Here is a 19,008-nt window from a genome sequence, read left to right as displayed (position 1 = left end):
GAGGAGAAAGAGGCTTCGTCCAAGGAGAAGGAGCAGCAGCCCCGATCAAGGATCACGCTCAGATATTTTTGTTGCTTTAAATCGGGAAGTCCCTTCATTCATTTTGTGAGTGTGAGCCTCCAGAGTCAACTAGCAACTCTAGGAATTTTCCCCAACCTGGCATTCTACAGATGTTTTAACTGCAAACACCTGGAATCCTTTGCAACGCAGGGCACGTTGCTCCTTAGGGGATTTTCAGAAAGTTGTAGTCAAATGTCTATAAAATAGGTAGACATCCATTGGTATCATCATCATCATCATCATCATCATCATCATCATCATCATAATGTTTTAATTTGTATACCGCCCTTCTCCCGAAGGACTCAGGGCGGTGAACAGGCAAATAAAATACAAACAGAAACATACACCATAATTAAAACAACCCTTCATCATCACCACCACCATCATCTAATGCCGAAATTCTGTGCATATACATACAAATGGTAAAATAAATACGCTAACAATATGAAAACAGGGACTGTTCATGAGCTTTACACAGGACCCTTTTAGCTCAGGGTATGTGGTCATGTGGTCCTGCCGGCCACATGACCACGGAGACGTCTTTGGATAGCGCTGGCTTTTCGGCTTTGAAATGGAGATGAGCACCGCCCCCTAGAGTCGGCAACGACTAGCACGTATGTGCGAGGGAACCTTTACCTTTACCTATGCTGCGAAGTCATCCAAATACTTGATTTATGGTTCCATATTTCATATAAACCCAGAAAGGTGAACTAAAATCATGGTGGATGTAATACACCCTGCGATTAACGATCTTCTTAATAGCACCGTGATATATTTCCGGAAGAGATTAATTTGGGGAAGGGAAAAAAAAAACTTGGAAAGATGAAAGAGCTAATCCAGACCGGATACAGTGCTTAAGGGGGATGGCTCAAGTTAAACCAGGTGAAGATCCGTCTGGTGCAGATGCCTTTTGATTCCAGAGCTGCCTTTGGACGGCATGAATCATTCCCCCTTTTCTTTCCCCCTTCCTCCTTGTCCTGCTGCTGTTGCTGCTGCAGCTGTTACTATGCAAAAACCAGAGACAGTAAAGTACTTTTCCTGCCATTTGAAAGAGAAGGAGAGCTATGTTCACGCCCTCAAGCTGTCTGTTTTCAGGAAACTTGGTAAAAGCATGTGCATTTCTGTGTTTCTCCTTCCTTCCTTCCTTCCTTCCTTCCTTCCTTCCTTCCTTCCTTCCTTCCTTCCTTTTTCTTTTTCTATTCTCCTTTCATCTGATTTTCCTTCCTTCCTTCCTTCCTTCCTTCCTTCCTTCCTTCCTTCCTTCCAATTCTGGGGGGCATGCATCCACTTCAGGCACTCCTTTGAGGAAAGGTTGCTTTAGGGCAAAATTTGGGAATGGAGAGTTTTCAGATGTTGCTGAAAGACAATTCCAGGACCTTCATTTGGCAAGCAGAAGAGTCGCTTTCCAGCAAGACCTGTTGGGCTGTTGACTCTTTGCACCTGATTTTAGGTCCTAAAGCCAGAAAGAGTTTGTTTGTGCTGATCACTAGCTGCCTTAATGAATGACGCCATCACCTGGAACACAGCCTCTGTACAAGCGTTGCTCCTTCCTAAGGAGGTTGGCCTTCAAAAAGCAGACTGTGTCTAATTCTACTTTAGGTTATACGGAACGTGCTGTGCAGCGGGAGGAAAAGATGGCCCCAGATTCTTAGGTAATCCAGATAATTAAAGGCTTTGCCCTCAGCCCCAGCTTAGCTAGATAATGAACACCAATCCCTTTGATTACCCTTGTAATGTTGTGGCTTGTCAAGGTGGCATCATGCGATGTTTGGCAGCCCACTGGGTTCAACAAGAAATGCGTTTCACGATGCAGCGCATACGATGCCCGAGCTCTTTTGTGGCTTCCAACCTTCTCAAAGAGTCAGGCTTAAAGGTTTTTTTCACCCTTTGAAGCCTGTTTGTGAGCTCTTGAGCGTGTTGATCTAGATTCTAGTGGTTCCCAACCGGGGGTGCTTGCACCCCCTGGGAGTGCAAGACGATATTCCAGGGGGTGCGAAAACTTGGGTTTAAAAGTTTCAAAATTATAGCGTATATGTATAATTATATGTATCTAATTATTTACGTTTGTAAGGGGTGTGAGAATTTATCAGAAGCGTTCCAGGGGTGCCGGGTATAGAAAAGGTTGGGAACCCTGAACAATGTTTCTCAGCCTCAACAACTTTAAGATGGGTGGACTTCAAGTCCCGGAATTCCCCAGCCAGCTGGGACTTGAAGTCCATGCATCTTAAAGCTGATGCGATTGAGAAGCAGTAGCTTAGAGGGTCCAGCCCAGTTTGCTTCTACTATTATTTCTTATTTGGGGGAGGGGAGGGGGGGAACCGGTGTACAAAAATGGATTTAAGTACAGATGTAAAACATATTTTCTACATCTATGTTCTCTCAAACTTTCTTTCTTTCTTTCTTTTTTTAAGAAAAGGTTATTTTGATCTGTTTTGCAAAGCTGTATTTGAACATTTGGAAAGCATCAAAGCCAGGAGATGATTAAATCCTGATCAAATTATGTCAGAATCTGCCCATGTCAGATTCATCCAACACTCCAACACTGCAGGCCTCCAGATGCCACAAACAGTAATTCAGAATTGCTCGTGGTAAGGAAAGCATTGCCTTTAGAAGCCCAGGAGCCTTGCCGGTTAGAACATAGAAGGTAACGTAGGATATGAGTGATTCAAGCTAATAAATCATGACCCAATTCGCACTTCACACTAGGTTGTGGCCACTCACTAGTTACTGAGGAGCAGAAAGTGCAGATGTCAATAATTCATCATTTGGGGGGAAAAAAGATAATGGAGGCTAGACTCTTAAAATGTTATAAGAGGCTGCTGGTAATTATCTATAAATCCCTTTTATAGGTGTTTGTTATGGTGTTGGAGAAGAAGCTGAACTAGGAGGACAGAAACACGTCTACAAAATCATTGCTACCTCTCTTGAAAAGCACCATCATGGCTGTTCTTTCCCCATGATGAAGAGGGTGATCTGTACCTCTACTTGACTTGGTAGACATGTTTCTGTCCTCCTGTTTCAGTTTCTTCTCCTGGTGGTAGAAGTAAAAGGGCCGGAATAGCTCAGGCTGTTATTAGAACACAGTAGCCTGCAATTACTGCAGGTTCAAGCCCGGCCCAAGGTTGACTCAGCCTTCCATCCTTTATAAGGTAGGTAAAATGAGGACCCAGATTGTTGGGGGGGGCAATAAGTTGACTTTGTAAAAATATACAAATAGAATGAGACTATTGCCTTATACACTGTAAGCCGCCCTGAGTCTTCGGAGAAGGGCGGGATATAAATGTAAACAAAAATAAAAAAATTTGGGACATGGAGCACACCAACCCTGTCAGATGTTGTTGGGTGAGCAGAGACACTTGGGGACAGATGGCCCAGGGCTATCCAGCCCTGTGCCATGATGGACTTCATAGAGAATGACCACCCACATCCCTTGCAAGACTATACCTTGTTTAGCTATAGTTTATTAACAAAACTGCAGCTGGCTGGGTGTAGTTGACTTGCTAAGCTATTAGTCATTGTTTGTCAACCACATTTAACGCAGAGAACCAAAGCGAAGTAAGGCTTGGCATGTTGGTGGTCTTGGGTTAGGGAACTAAAGATATGGTACTGAAAGAAGTTTCCAACATATTTGGAGTCTTTGATGTATTTTGGACCATATGACCCAAGTTGGATGAGTTTTGCATAAAAGTTGGCACAGTGTGGGATGGTAGATGCCATTCCTGTATTTTTCTAAGGATTCATGTGTCAGTTGTTCTCAGTCCCAAGCATTTACATCGGCCCTGCCAATCTGTTTTCTACAATCGCTCTATGAAGCATATTGCTGCAGTCCACTCTGGGATGTAACAATGGGAAAGAAAGCAGTAGATCCAGAGAAAGATCTTCCCAGCTTGATTTAATTCAGGAAGCTCTCCTTGTTAGCATCTGATATTGTGTAAAAAGTGAGTGGAGATGAAAAAGAAAATCCTTGCAGATGCACTTCCAGTGGCTTGATTTCCTGTCCCTACAGACATTTCCTGTATATAATTTTTCCTGCCTGCCTTGTCTTAATCAGTCATTTCTTTGATGCCCTTGATAGTGTTTCATTAGAAGTGACAGATGGTGGGAAATGCAAGTCCCTCTCCAGATGTTAATTAAGTTGCAATCTGTAAATAACCAATATAGACATATTTGGTACACGGGTTTTGCATGGCAGAGCTGTCATCGCGAAATAACCCAAAACCAGCTCCTTGTGTTCTGAAGCCCACTGATGTCTCCTGGAGAACATGTGCTTCAGAGGAGCGTCACGATGATACATTTGTGCCTAACAGATGCGACTAGAGACCACCCAATGTGCACCTTGGGAAAAAGCTACATATGGAGACTGGTTCTTAACTCATCCTGAGGCCCCTCTTTAAGGCTCTCAGGCTGGGTTTAAAAATGCGCCCAAAAGAAACACTCTTGGGCACATATTTTTCATATACTGTGACGGAAGGAACCCAGACAGACTCCATGTTGTCTTTTAGATGGAGAATTGAGTGATGTTCCCCCATCACTCCACATCCCCTAAATGTTTCTTCATCTTATGCTGAGCACATACAGGTGACTCATCCTGAGCTGAAAGTCAAAAAAGAATTTGCAGCGTAGCCCCACACACCTTTTTCCTGAGTTACATACGTCATCTTCTTTAATTCATATTTAATTTCACCTTCAGGAAAAGATACAACCATCTACACCCATGTTTCTCAACCTTGGCAACTTTTAAGGAGTGTGAACTTCAACTCCTAAAATTTTGGGAGCTGAAATCCACACATCTTAAATTTGCTCAGGTTGAGAAACACCGGCCTAAGCTAATCAAACAAGCATAAACTTCCTTTCCTTTGTCCAGTGTGACTAACAATGCAGGTCTGATGTTAAATGGAAGATAAGATACGTATTTGATTTATTCTGAATTCATGAATGAGCAGGAAATACATGTCGGTTAAAAAGAAAGGCACTGCAATCCCATTGATGGGATCTTGAGAAGAAACCATTATGCCCTAAGTGAATGTCCACTATGAATAGCATGGATGCCCTGAGAGAGCAGAAAAGTCTGGACCAACATGAAGCAGCCCAGGTCCAAACTGCCCTATGACACCATCACCATACCTGCAGTGAGAAGCCCCCATGATGGAATATGATAACCACATCCTGCCAAAGTTCCTCGCCTCCTGCCACTGAGAACCATAATGCTCTTCACAGTAACTTACTAGATGCCCAGGAGAAGCAATGGCGCCCAGCACGTCCTTCAACAACTGTTACTGAGAAAGAGGCTATTTCTGATGTCCCCTGTTTCTGTCTCTATCCTTGGTAGATTTCCCTAGCCTAGGTTGGAAGAGAATCCTTCCATCTTGCACCGGTGAGTTCCATAAGTGGATCGTTAGAGCTGATGGTAGAAGATGGATTCTGGTAAAGATGGGAGAGAAAAGTCTATGGCTATCTGGGAGCCTCTTCTTCTGAAAGAGCCATCTGGCCTCTGAGTCGCTTTGCATGCTCTCCAGCCAGCCTCCACAGCATCTATTAAGACAAGTCAATTGTCAACCAAGAAGCCAGGCCTTGGCTGTTTGTAATTCAGGGCACTGGCTTTCCTGTCTGGTTTCAGAGTTCAGAGCAGATGTTTGTGTCATGCTAGAGGTTGCATTAGCTTCTTTTCCTTTCCCAATTAGAGATCCAGCTCAGGTCCACGTTCCAGGGAAAATAATAGCACAGTGGTAATGATATACGAGATTTGGAAATTGTCTACAGAAAGTTAATGGTACTGGCTAATGGTTTACTTCCACAACCTGATATTTGATTACTAGTTTAATAAATTATTGATTAGGTGCTGATGGCAAGCGGCTGAGAATCGGATGAGGTCATAACTGTAGTTAAAAGGTGGAATTTCAAAGATGGCAGGGGGAGGGGGAGAAACTTACCAGACAGTGGCGGTCTTTGAGAAGGTGGAAACCGAACTGCATAGATGGAAATCTCTGGCTTCTGATTTCTCAAAAGCCCCTCCCTCATAATTATGCAGCTGGAGCATCCTCAGGGCAGGACGTTCCAATGCCTAAAATTTTAGAATATTATTTCAATTCTTTTTTTCCCCTTTCCTGACCTACATTCTGAGATCTATAAGCCCATGTATTTACAATGACTAGTGAGAGTCACTCATCTGGTTCATAAGTAATGCTGTATCTTCTAATGCTGCTTCCTTTTGGCATTGATTGTCAAAAAGTCAGCAAATCATGGCTGAACTCAACTCTTGGTTGCAGTTATCACACTAATCTTGATCATGACTTGTTGACTTTTGACTCCATGTGATATTTAAAACCTAGTCAATCTGGTTTGTATTTCATGGCCCGTGTCATTGTCTTGTAGGTGAGACAGCCAACTGTTGTTAGCCAGGGAAAATACGATGGGCTTCCAGGTAAACTATTGTTGGTTGAGAAAATAAGATTAATACATGGTGTAGTAACCTTCATGGATCTAGCTCTTTGTAAGTGTGTTGTATTGCTTTCTAGCTTAATATAGTGTACATTCAAATAGTTGTGGCACATTCAACAATCCGTTGTGAGAAGAACTATGATTTGAAATGCTTTCTGAAGCAGACCATACTGTATGGTCCAAGAGTTAAAGGTAGAGAGACTAACAATTCTGAATCACAGAATGTTGGTGTGAAAAAGGGGCTCTGAAGTTTCCCAAGCAAAGCCATAGAAACCAACAGCTGCTTTCTCTTTCCTTTGCCCTCCCCAGTCAAACAGGGCAGCCTTCTTGTTTTTTTCCCTCCTCCTGAACAGATGGCTCCTTAAGTCTGCAGGCAGAAGCCAACATCTGCAGTGGCAATGAATAATTCATCTCCTGCCAGTCTTCTTGCACCAAAGGCCAGGATGATCGAGCTACCTTTCTCCATGGATTGCTTCCAGAGAGAGCCAGAGACGATGCCCCTGAAGCTGGACACGAGTTCCTGGATTCTGATCACAAACTGGCTGATGGTTGTGCAGAGAAGCCGATCCTCTTTGGGTGGACTCTCCTCTTGTCTTTTGTTCCTTTGGGGGAACAAGCCTTGTCATGGCTCTCTCTGATCTCAAACCTGCTTCGCTTCCCCCATCCCTCCTCCTGAGCATCCAGATTCTGTGCCTCTAAACAGTCAACAGTGGCTCAGTTTAAATCTGGAGGTAAAACCTCCCCCACTGTGGGCTTCTCTCCTCCTCTCCCTTCCTTCTTGCCTTTGTTTCCAAGAGAGCTCTCTAGGAAAAAGATACGATTTTGTGCCTTTGGTTGTAGCAGGAGTTTCTGCACCTGTGGCCTCTTCTGTCCCATTTCTGTGGTATCTGCCTGGCATCAGCCCGAGATCCTTCAAAGGGGAAGGTTTGCCCAGATTGGACCACCAAAGGTTGGACCATAAAGATACCGTGAGCAACCGGTGGGTGGAAGGCTCTTCTGCTTGATGGCCTTTTTCTCTGAAGGTCTATGGAGATTCTCAATCATCCTGGTTTGGATTCTGGTTTCAAAGAAAAACCAAGTCCAGTTGCCTTGTCGTATCCCCCTCCCCCTCTGACGACTGAGTCTAGGAAGTCCGTATCAAGCGTGGCCACGAAGCCTCTGCAGCTTTGCCAAATTCCTTCCAGGTTCCTCAGGGCAGGCAGGAGTCCAAGTTGTGACTTCAGCAAACTAGATGAGACTTTGCTTGACTCAAGGAATGCCAAAAGCAGGTCCTTTATATAGACTGTGGGGTGTGGCTCCATGACTCAGCATTTATCCAGGCCTGCCCCTCCCTTCCTTCTGCTGACATTGCCTCTCAGATCTCCGGAAGCGAGGATCCTCCCACTTTGAATTGTTTTCTGCTGTTTGAGAAAGGGAGGGGTCAGAAGGAGTAGGCCCGAGTAATTCAAATCTGTGGCTGACTTCCTCTGATGACTGAGCCAAAGGAACACACGCCGTATGAGTGAGGTTTGTTTGTTCATTCCTGACATCCTGTCCGGGCATGGGGCCAGGGCCGGGGGCTGGAGGCATAACAGGCCGTTCATCTTCATTATCAGACTCCGAGTCTGATATCAGACCCGGGACGAGACGGGAGGGGCCTGGCTGAGGAGAGGAGGGAGGACGAGGCACAACATGCCTCTTGAAAAAGCACCATTTTACCCTGAAGCTGCATTGAAAGCAAAGCGTCTACGGAGATGCTCAATTCTCCAGGTCATGGCTGTCCCAAAGGTGCTTTTCCAAAAGGCAGCTGGACTTCCTTGTTTTTTGTTTTTTGTTTTTCCCTTTGAAAACGTATCGCTTCTCATCCAAGAAGCTGAAGAAACTTCCCATCCAGAACTGAAGAAGCTTCTTGGATGTGAAGCAAAACGTTTTCAAAGAAAACTACAAAAAAGTCCAGTTGTCTTTTGGAAAAGCACTTTTCAGAGATCGAAAGCAAAGGTTGATTGCAATGGCCCACTTTGGAATTTGCTGGCTGGGGAATTCTGGGAGTTGAAGTCCACCCATCTTAAAGTTGCCAAGGTTGAGAAACACCAATCTAATGTAGTCCTTTTGCAAAATGATCCTATGTTTAAATGAAGCGGAAACAGGTATCATTAGTTGAAGGTGGTGCAGCCATCATCAGCCCCATTTGCCCACCACAAATATCCACCGGCCGGTTTTATATCACCATCCTATCTGCAAACAGTCGCTCAACGGGGCAGTCGCTCAAGGAGAACTTCCTGTAGAGTCGAGCAGACCACTTGCTAATGTGCCTCCAGTTGTTTGGCTCTAATGCCAGTGAGTTTTTACCTCCAGGAGAAAGAATCATGTTGCTACTGATGCATCACAAGTGAAAACAAATTAATTTTAGCCTGCAGGCATACATTATATAATTTGCCTTGTAAGGATCATCCAGCTGTAGTAAGGGAAGGATGGAACCGGTATGAATTGCAAACGATGCTGATTTTCATCTGTGGAGCGGATTTGTACATCCAGAAAAAAGAAACCCCCACATGTGTGACCCCTAAAGTGGGATTGGGCCAGTAGCACTTTGGAGCATAAGGGGAGACTGCAACCCTGGATGTTCCCTCATGGCTACAGAAACCGCTATAGGTAGAAAAACAGGTGTGTGTGTGCCAGGTTGAAGGATAGCAACCTTATTTTTCACCCCTTAGTCCAATCTTCTAGATCAGGGGTCTCCAACCTTGGTCCCTTTAAGACTTGTGGACTTCAACTCCCAGAGTCCCTCAGCCAGCAAAGCTGGCTGAGGAACTCTGGGAGTTGAAGTCCACAAGTCTTAAAGGGACCAAGGTTGAAGACCCCTGTTCTAGATGCCTTGCCCGTAAGGATGTTCCTGCAACTGAGTTTCAGCATTGACCCATGAGACTTGACCGGAAGGTCAAGATAGGGGCTGGATGCTGAACTCTAGACTGCTGAGCTGAACTACCCAGACAAGTTGATGGCTCACGGAGTAAATCTGGCAAATTAGATCCTCCTCTTCCTATCCTCCATCCAGCAGCCGTGGCCTTAAAATCAAATATTGCCCAGCTTTTTGAGTGTCTTTAGATTGTTAAGTTTTGAACTGTTTTCATAACAGTCGTGATCCAAGCATTTGCATTGGGAACTTGTCACCTGTCTGTTTCTTTCTTCCCCTTCATCCGCTGATAGGATCACTTATTTCCTGATTCCAGCCATTGGCTTTGATCCAATTCCTTCAAATCTGTAATTATGGTAGTCTGTAGAGCCCACTAGGCCTCTTCTGTTTTTTGGGTGAAATTTGGAAAATGTCTCGTTCTTGATTCTACATAGAATAGAATAGAATAGAATTTTTATTGGCCAAGTTGTGATTGGACACACAAGGAATTTGTCTTATTCTCATTAGCTTATGTTCTTCACATTAAAATTTGAGAAAGCTGAGAAAGTTTTGTGATCCAATTTGTGCTGGGAAAAGTAACTCCAACCGTACGCAGGCCTAAGTACGTTTCTTTGCCAAGAAACTCCAACAGTGTGTGTGTTCTCCTTTCTACACGTTGTCTTCCTTTACAGTTGTTGGCTTCCTCTTTTCCCTGTTGAGACATCCTCTGCTCAGTGGTGGGATTCAAATAATTTAACAACCGGTTCTCTGCCCTAATGATTTCTTCCAACAACCAGTTCACCAAACTGCTCAGAAAGTTAACAACCGGTTCTCCCGAAGTGGTGCGAACTGGCTGAATCCCACCACTGCCTCTGCTCCTTTACCCAAGCCAGATGCCATAACCATTCATACCTTTGTCTTTCCGTCTCCCACAGGACCTCCCATTCGCGAGCGAAGGCCGATGCCGCCGTGACAGCAGCACAGAAATCTCAGGAGGAAGCGCGGGTTGCTAGGATCACTGCCAAAGATTTTTCACCTTCCTTCCAGCACCGAGAAAACGGTCAGTACAACCTGGAAGAACCTCTGCAGAACCTTGGACTTAGCTTCTTTCCTCCTGAGTCCACATCTAGGCTAGGGAGGCAGGGCCATATTCCCGCAGCATGGCGCAAGCCATGTTTTGTGGATTTCTCCTTGTTTCTCCATTTGGAGAAATGGAGAAACAACTTGATTCCCTGTTGACTCTCTTCTCTTCTCTTCTCTTCTCTTCTCTTCTCTTCTCTTCTCTTCTCTTCTCTTCTCTTCTCTTCTCTTCCTCTTCCCTTCCCTTCCCCATCTATTTATTTCCCTTCCCTTCTCTTCTTTTCAAGAATAAGGTACATGCCCCTCCCAGTGATAATCATTGGAGCAGCATGGTGGATGAGGCTGAAGCCCAGCCACTTCTGAGAGCACAAAGGAATCTAGTGGATCTGATATGATTCATTAGTAATTGCCCATTTATGTACAGCCTAATTTTCTGACTCGTGGAGATTGAGAATCATGAACGTTAGTACACAAACCAACAGAAAGAGAACCTGAAATAACGGTGCAAAATTCATTCCTTTAGAATGGAAGAGCCCACATCAGAAACTGCAGCCCAAGTCCCTGCAAAGCTCTAATAAACAGCATTTGGAGACCTGATCTAAGCAGTCTTAGCAGCCCTGCAGAGGGTCCGGATCAGGGATCTGCAGAGGCTTTTGCCATAAAGGCCTGCCTTAGTTCTGTCATCTTGGGCGGGGCCAAAAATAGGACGGGAGAAAAGATGTAAGCTGCCTTCATTAAGCAACCCACTAATTAATATGCGTCTGCCACAACAAACAATGCTACTCTTTGCACCGAATTGAAGGCTTTTGCTAACTTAGTGAAAAACGAAAGATTTAAGTAGTTTTAATCCAGGGTTCTTTATCTCTCTCCCTTTTGGGCTATTGAGGCCTTGACAAGTCATTTCGCATTGTGGTTAGCTGTGGGTGTGGATTGTAGATACGTCCATAATCTACCCAAACAAGCGGCATCTACAAAATGCTTTGCTCTTGGGACTTTACTTGCAAACAGGGCTGCTTCAACTTTCTTATACAAGAAAGTACTGGAATTTGAATTTTTGAAGGATGTATTCAGGAGCGACCACCCGCTAAAGGTCAGAAAAGTCAAGATCGTGGTTGGCATTGACACGACTGAAACTCTGCCTGGTTTTGATGGCTGCCTGATGTGTCTCGTGAAGTGAGCGTAGCTCACAATGCCCTTGAATGCAATTGGTTAGTTGGAGAAGATGTTACCCAACTCGTTTGAGCTTCACTGGAAATGTATACCAAGTGCTACCCTACCTACAGATGATTTACTTTTTTGGGGGTCTTTTAATGACCCCGTAATCCCTTGCATCGGGGTGGAGTTGGGGCAACTGAATGGAGCCAAGAGTTTATTGGCCAGATACCCTTCCTGTCACCAGTGCACAGCAGATATTTTCTCACTGTGCCCAGAGAGAGAAATATCTGCCGCTACCTAGGATGAAACTCACAGCCTCCTAATTGTGAGAGAAAGCTCCACCTCTAGGGCACCATACTACTCTACCCTACCTACAGATGAATGAGTCAAAAAATGGGTACAAGTGTCTTTTTTAGTCTTGTCTTCATCACGTTTCAGTGGTCTGCCAACTTTTCAAGTACCAAGTATACATAACAGTTTCAACAGATTCTTTTCTGCTTCTTTTTCTTTTTAGTAGACATCTTTCCCCCCCCCTCCATTTATTTGCTAAGACAATTTGAAGAATGTGGCAGGAATGTCACTTTAACTATTTATTAATTTATTTTCTAGAGAAAGTTCTGGAGAAAGCATACAGATCCTTTTGTGAAATTTTGATTGGTCCTAACCAATGTATTGCCATGCAGAAGGTAGTAGTATCCCCTACAGGACCTTAAGTAATTTTGGAAAAAAATAGGCAGAGTTGGACCTGGTTGATATTTGGAAAGACAACCAGGAGCATATCCAGAAGTGACTGCAGGCCAGAAAATAACTATTCAAATCCTGGGAAGACAGCCGTGGCAAACTACAGTATTTTCTTACTGGTCCTAAAACAACTCTTATGAAAGTGTGCATGGAGCTACCAAGGGCCAAGCTAAACTCAAGAGTCTATATTTTTGATAAAGATAGAACTATTAAGACTAGATTTCTCCCCCTTCCCCTGGAGAAATACAGCAATGATTGTGTATTATCTTCAGGGAATCTTATGGTGAGAGGTGTTTCATGAAAATGAGTGAGGCCATTAAACTGGTAGTCTTGAAGGTATCTCGAGACACTTAGTTGTGTTTGTACAAGAGGTTAGCCTCTCTTTGCATCAGTTACTAAGATCTCTGCTTGACATTAAACATGGGTAAGTATTCTCCTGCCTCCTCCTGAACTGATAACAGGAAGGGGCTCCTTATGAAATGACCACCTTGTTGCTCATTTTCTGATTTTTGTTCATCTTTTGCTTCTTGCCCCAAAGGTGCTTTTTCAAGAGGCAGCTGGACTTTCTGATTTTTCTTTGAAGACGTTTCGCTTCTCATCCAAGAAGCTTGGATGGGAAGCAAAACGTCTTCAAAGAAAAAAAGAAAGAAAGGTCCAGTTGCCTCTTGAAAAAGCACCTTTGGGACAACCATGACCTGGAAGACATCTTCTGCTCCTTCTTCACCTTCTGCTGCTTGTTCCTCTTCTAGGGCTTGAGTGTCAGAGGCCAAAGCACCAGCATTCAAGCGATGAGATCGAGGTCCTTTCTACAGGGACTCCCCTTCAGCAGGAAAGCCCAGAGCTCTACAGAAAAGGAACGACACCTTCGGACCTCACACCGGATGACAGCCCTCTCCAAAGCTTCCCTGCCAGCCCCTCCTCATCCCCACCTCTGGGTCCTTCCTGTCGGAACAAGAATGCCCACTTCACCAGACAGGTCTCCATGGACGAGGAGAGGGGTGGGGAAATCCAGATGTTGTTGGAGGGACGCAGTAGGGAGTTCATGAGGCCTAACAGCTGGGGCGAAGACAAGGAGGGCGGGCCTCATGGGATAAGAGGCGGGGTCTTGCGCAGCGGCCAATTGGAAGACCATCGAGGCCGGAGCGGTGGTGGGCACAAGCATGGCACCGCCAATCACAAACCACGGGAGCGGTGGGCAGACCCTCCAACCATGGTTTCGTGGACTTATCACCGCCCACACCACCACGGCTCGGGGAGCAACAAGCTCTCGGAGCTGGATGAGGAGAAGCTGAGCAATTACGAGATGGAAATGAAGCCCCTCCTGAGGATGGACTCTTACATGCAAGAGATGCAATCCCAAAAAAGGCATCAGGGCAAAATGGGTCTGAGCAAGAACCTGGCTGAAGAACCACATCCTGGGGAAGAGCGGGGCTTTGGCGTCCAGAGGCTGAGGTCAACCTCCCAGAACAAGGAGAACTTCAGGCCAGCATCTTCTGGTGAGCCAGCAGTGCAGAAACTAGAGAGCCTGAGGTTCGGGGATAAAGGTGAACCCCGTCTGTTGAGGTGGGACTTAACTTGCTCTCCACCACAGAAATCCTTACCTGTTGCACTAGAATCAGAGGAGGAAAATGGAGATGAGCTCAAATCCAGCGCGGTAAGTGGAGCACTCTGGATGGGCTTGTCTGTGAGACTTCATAAGTAGTGACGCTGAAGCCCTTGGGTGGATGATGCCCCTGGCTAGGAGGAGTAGGCCACTTGAGAGACGCTGAGCTCTGCGTGCATACAAAGTATGCATGGAATATGCGAGCGGCCACTTGCATGCTATTATTGATTCGTTCCCTCACTAATTTTACATCTCAAACTTTTAATTTGAATTGATCTTCTGACTCTCTACTCAAACCAAATGGTGCTCGCTAACTAAAATAAGGAGCAGAGAATGAGAAGTTTTGGCAGTCTTTACTAGGGCCTCTGCTATGGTTCGCGGGGAGACTTGTGTGGTATTTTGGAAGTGTGACAAGGCAATGCAGGAATCAGCCACCTTGGTGGGTGTGGAGGGGCAAGCTGAAAGCAGTCTCATCCATTCTTGTGCATAGGGGACAGTAATCAGCTCTCTTAAAACTATCCATGCCAGCTTAAAAACCTGCAGCATCTCTGCTTAGCAACTGAGTGGACAGTTCTTGGACAGGTGAGGTAGCTTGTATTTGCATCCCACAAGCAGCCAAGGAAGAATTTGGTTTGTTGATAGTCTGGGATGGAATGTGTAACTTTCAAGTCATCCCCCCATGATTTTTCTCATAAAAGACTATTGGAAGGAAGCAGGTTTGCCCTCCCTTTGACGGTGTCCTTGTTCAGTGCTAGTTTATTTTTCTGTGTTTTTCCCCATCATCTGTAAGAACCTATTAGGGGAGTCTAATTTTAAAAACAAAGACTGTCGATCCCGATTTTTACAAATTCTTGTCTACTATGCAAAGTAAGCAAACAGAGAATCCTCCTCCTTTTTTGATTTTGTTAAGAAAAATAAATAAATGAAGTGGTTTTCTTAGAATAGATAGTACTAAGTACACAATATTCTCAGCTGTGGCTTTTGGTCTGGAAAAGCCTTTGATGTAATTGAATGGATTGTCTTGGTTTACTCAGCAATGAGATCTCCCAGTAGCCCTTCTTCCTCTGCCAATGGTCAAATCATAAGGTAGATGTGCCTGCACTGAGATTCTTTCAGCTACGATGGTTTGATGGCCCGGCAAAGTTTTGCTGGCTACTCACAAGATGTTTGTGATGTGTTGGAAGTCTAGGTTATACATATGAATCTCAAATAATGCTAAACCTGATGGAGTTCCCCTACTGTGCAAGACCAGCGTGGTGTGAATATGACATCTGCGCAGGGAATTGGTCAGACCCGGGTCAGGATCAGACCGCATGGGGTGGCTTTCCTTTTCCATGGCTGTGGAACATGGGGGAAGTGCTGAAGCTTAGGGGACAAAGAGGTAAGAAGCTTATAGGTTAGTGATAGATATTTTTCCTGGAGTTGCTGAAGCAAAGAGGGGTGGGGGATGATGGAGCGATGTCACACCCTTTATCATCCAACGAGTATTAGCCAGTCCTGGGACCGCAGCCCCTTTGCAGGGAAAGCCTTTTGGAACGACTGCCGGACTTCTCTTTGAGTTTGTGCCAAGTGTAAATTACCCATTGTGTTTCCTTTGGAGTCCTCAGAGCTTGTCTGGTGGCTTATTTATTTATTCAATTTATATACCGTCAAATCCACTAGACTAGCATATGTCCTTTTAGTCCTATTTGGGAACTCACTTAGATGTGAGTTGGGCTTTTAGCCCTCAGGAGGTGGCCCTGGGGAATTTCAAATCTGGCCTTGGCTTGTTCAGAGTTCCCGAGCCTGGAAACATAGAACCTAGATGAGAAAGAGAAGAACAAGAAACGGAGACCGTTGTTCCATCTAGAAGGTCAGGGACAGCCTTGTAGCCCACCTGTTCTCCTCTTAAAACATCACTTCCCATCTCCTCCTCGTTTCCACATTGCTGAAAGCAGTCCCTGCTTCTCTTCTGTTGGGGTGTTTTGCAACGGCCGAGTTTGTGGTGCAATCCGACGTGGTCCTGCTCACCATAAGTCTGGCCGCTGCACCTGGCGCCTTTGCGAGCCTACCTGTTGCAGCAGAGAGATGTTCCCGCCCTAGACTCCCAGGTGGGATCTGAAAGCTCAGAGCAAGTCCTGGGGTGAGCGAAGGAAATCCGCAGCAGGTCCATGACAGTTTGTGTAAAGTCTCCTCAGGAAATAGGGACTGTTTATGCTAAACCGAAAGGCTACAAATACAGATTGAAGGGACAGATGGATTCTTAGAGGCTGTTAGGCAAATGGCCAAAGGGATGTTCTGCATCTACCTGGATAAAGCCAAGCTTGGGCAGCCAGGTATTGCCGGGGGGGGGGAGGGGGGGGAAGAGGCATGTGAGCTGTTGATCTGGTTGGCCAGCATCCTTGCAGTGTGTTGCTATGCAGCAACAGGGATGTTTTTCCTACCCTGGAAAAGGGGAGTGCTTCTCCTCTCTCTCTCTCTCTCTCTCTCTCTCTCTCTCTCTCTCTCTCTCTCTCTCTCTCACACACACACACACACACACACACACACACACACACACAGGCTTCCTCTTGAAATACCAATCCTGCAGATTTGTGTAAGGAAACTCCCCAAGCGCTCCTTGAAGGCATCTATCTGCAGGACGATGATGCTGCAGCTATTTAGTAGTTCTTCGTGCTTTGCCACCCAAAGCTGCCGTTTCTCCTGGATGGTGGGAATAATGCTGGGGAAAAAAAATTCCTTCCATTTGGAGAGGCCACAGATTTCACAGACCCTCCTTTTCGCTCACCCCGAGACTCGGGAAGGGAATCTCTCTGGTGGAGAATCTGGGCACTCTGAGAGTACCTTGTGGGCGTTCTCGGAAAACGGCACAAATTAACTCCTGAAACAAAAGCAAGGTGCAGGAGTTTCGTCCTGCCTCTTAGCTTCTACTGCCCAAACCCTGAATGTGGATTAGTTGACTTTGGTGAGCGTGCAATGCAGTGCATGAAACTTGTCCGTTCCATCTTCTGCAATGGAAACAGGATGGAGACATCACAAAGTTGTGGGGGATGGCTCAAGGACAATCTTTTAAGGATCATTTTAAGGGTCAGTTGAGCAGAGGACAGTGAAGAGAGACTGCAGCCGTCTAAAGTGGGAACCCAATAAACCCTTGCATTGGACTGGGCAGTGTTTTCAACCTTGGCCACTTGAAGATGTGGTGGACTTCAACTCCCAGAACCTTCCAGCCAGCTCACGGTTGAAGTCCACAACCTTGAAGTCTGGGAGTTGAAGTCCACCACCAAGTAGTCAAAGTTGAAAAACCCTGGGACTTGGGAATCATTGGTTCTGAGGTTCCCCTAAACTGTGGAAATTCCAGCAGCCATTGACCACCTCTCCTCCCTCCCAACTGATCTGGGGGTCCCCCTATAATCCTCTCCCTCTTTTTCTTTCCTCTGTTTTAGGGTTCAGCTCCCATCCTAGTCGTCATGGTGATCTTGTTAAACATTGGAGTCGCCATTTTGTTTATTAACTTTTTCATCTAAACCGAGACTGTCTTGTTTGCAAAACTCCGACCGGTTAATAATTAATTAATAAAAACAACAACAACAAAAAAAAAACCCGCCCCCAAGCGGTCTGAAAATGGGGATAATGCTGCGAGAGACCCAACGGGAGAACGAGGTCGTCGTTTTGAACTGTCCCGCGACAACTTTCAAGTCTTTTCACCACCGATTGAGTCTCACTCACAGTTTGCCTTTTTCCCCCCCACCCCCCCCACCCCGTCCCCCTCCTAGGTAATGTTTTGGATTTTAGCCCAAAATTCTTTGCTTGCACAATCCTTTTGCTGTGTGGCATGGCAGAATGGTAGCAGCAGCATTCCCGCCCCTCCCAGTACACCAGACAGGATGGAAAGCGTTCCTCTGAGTGGATTTAGTCAGATGTAGGAAAGGGGTTTCAATTGCCTCTCCACCTTCAGACGTTTCATTCAAGGCAACGTTTGGAGAGATGCGGCGGTCCTGGCATTGCTTGGTGATATGGACGGTGGGGTCCTTTGAGGAAATCCCAGCGCGACCCCGGCGTTCACGTTGAGCTGGGAAAGTCTGACCGGCCAAAAGAGAGAACGGCCCGAGCGGATGATGCGGATGGTCGAGAACCATTTCTTGAATCATTTAAACAGCCATATCCAGCACAAAAGTCTTAAGCCCTTCGCCCTCCTCGTCCAAAGTATTTTTTTTCCCACCCAATGAGTTAAAAAAAATCATTCGTTGTCCCAGGCGACAATAGAAAATTATTTATTTGTCAAATTTATTGGCCACCCGTCTTACCAAAGTTTTGCATAAAGTCACCTGCAGGATGCTGAGGCTCAGGTAAAAATCCTGTTTTCTATAAACTCCACCATCTTTTTTTTTTCCTTTCCTTTTTTTTTTTTTCAAATCTCATTCGACACATTTTTTTTTTCATCCTTTCCGGCAGGTGTTTAAAATAAACCCAGAAAGGTTTTGTTTTGTTGTGAAAGATGAGCAAGGTTTTCCAGGAAACGCATCCTCCAGAATTGCCAAGGAGTCGGCCCCTCTCTATGGGGAACGATGCTCGAATGTTCCCACCCACCCACCCCCCAAGAGCCACTGTGGCACCGCGAGGAACGGGGCGCGACGGGCATCCCTTCTTCCATCTTGCCATGAGCCATTTCCAGATGTCCTGCTTGGCCTCGGAGCATGTAATAGTTTTGCATTTTGTCTGCAGGATGTATATTCCAGCTTCCGACATAATCCCTGTACAAAAAAAGGAAAAAAAAAAAAACCAAAACCAAAACTAGAGAACAACAACGAAAACATTGTCAACAACAGCCTCCGAGTATGTAATGCTCTTTTTATAATTTGTTTTCTCTCCTCTATGTATCACTTAATTTTGGTATGGTTCAAAACATCTTTATAAGATGCCTGCGTTGTTCTTCTTTCTTCTTCTTCTTATTTTGCGGGGGGTGGATGCGGTGGGGTTCCTCTGCCTTGGTTGTTCACTGAATATGCACCTTCGTTACTAAGGAAGCAACAGTGCCTTTGAAGTTTTTGTTCGGGTGGGGGGGGGGAGGCACAATATTGGT

General features: G+C 45.4%; 1 protein-coding gene across 1 annotated transcript in view; it reads left to right on the top strand.

The window, feature by feature from the left end:
- The window catches only part of JPH3 (junctophilin 3), a 36,081-nt gene extending 18,420 nt beyond the window's left edge, over nt 1–17,661 (top strand). Inside the window, exons 3-5 of the mRNA XM_058155189.1 lie at nt 10,306–10,430; nt 13,096–14,000; nt 17,372–17,661. Of these exons, the coding sequence (XP_058011172.1) occupies nt 10,306–10,430; nt 13,096–14,000; nt 17,372–17,452 (1,111 nt within the window). The 3' untranslated portion in view covers nt 17,453–17,661. The remainder of the gene's footprint in view (nt 1–10,305; nt 10,431–13,095; nt 14,001–17,371) is intronic.
- The last annotated feature ends 1,347 nt before the right edge of the window (nt 17,662–19,008 follow it).

Source organism: Ahaetulla prasina, chromosome 12 (assembly GCF_028640845.1).
Source record: "Ahaetulla prasina isolate Xishuangbanna chromosome 12, ASM2864084v1, whole genome shotgun sequence".
NCBI classification, from domain to species: domain Eukaryota; kingdom Metazoa; phylum Chordata; class Lepidosauria; order Squamata; family Colubridae; genus Ahaetulla; species Ahaetulla prasina.
The sequence above is the reverse complement of the archived record's forward strand: the minus strand, read 5'-3'. Positions and strand labels throughout refer to the sequence as shown.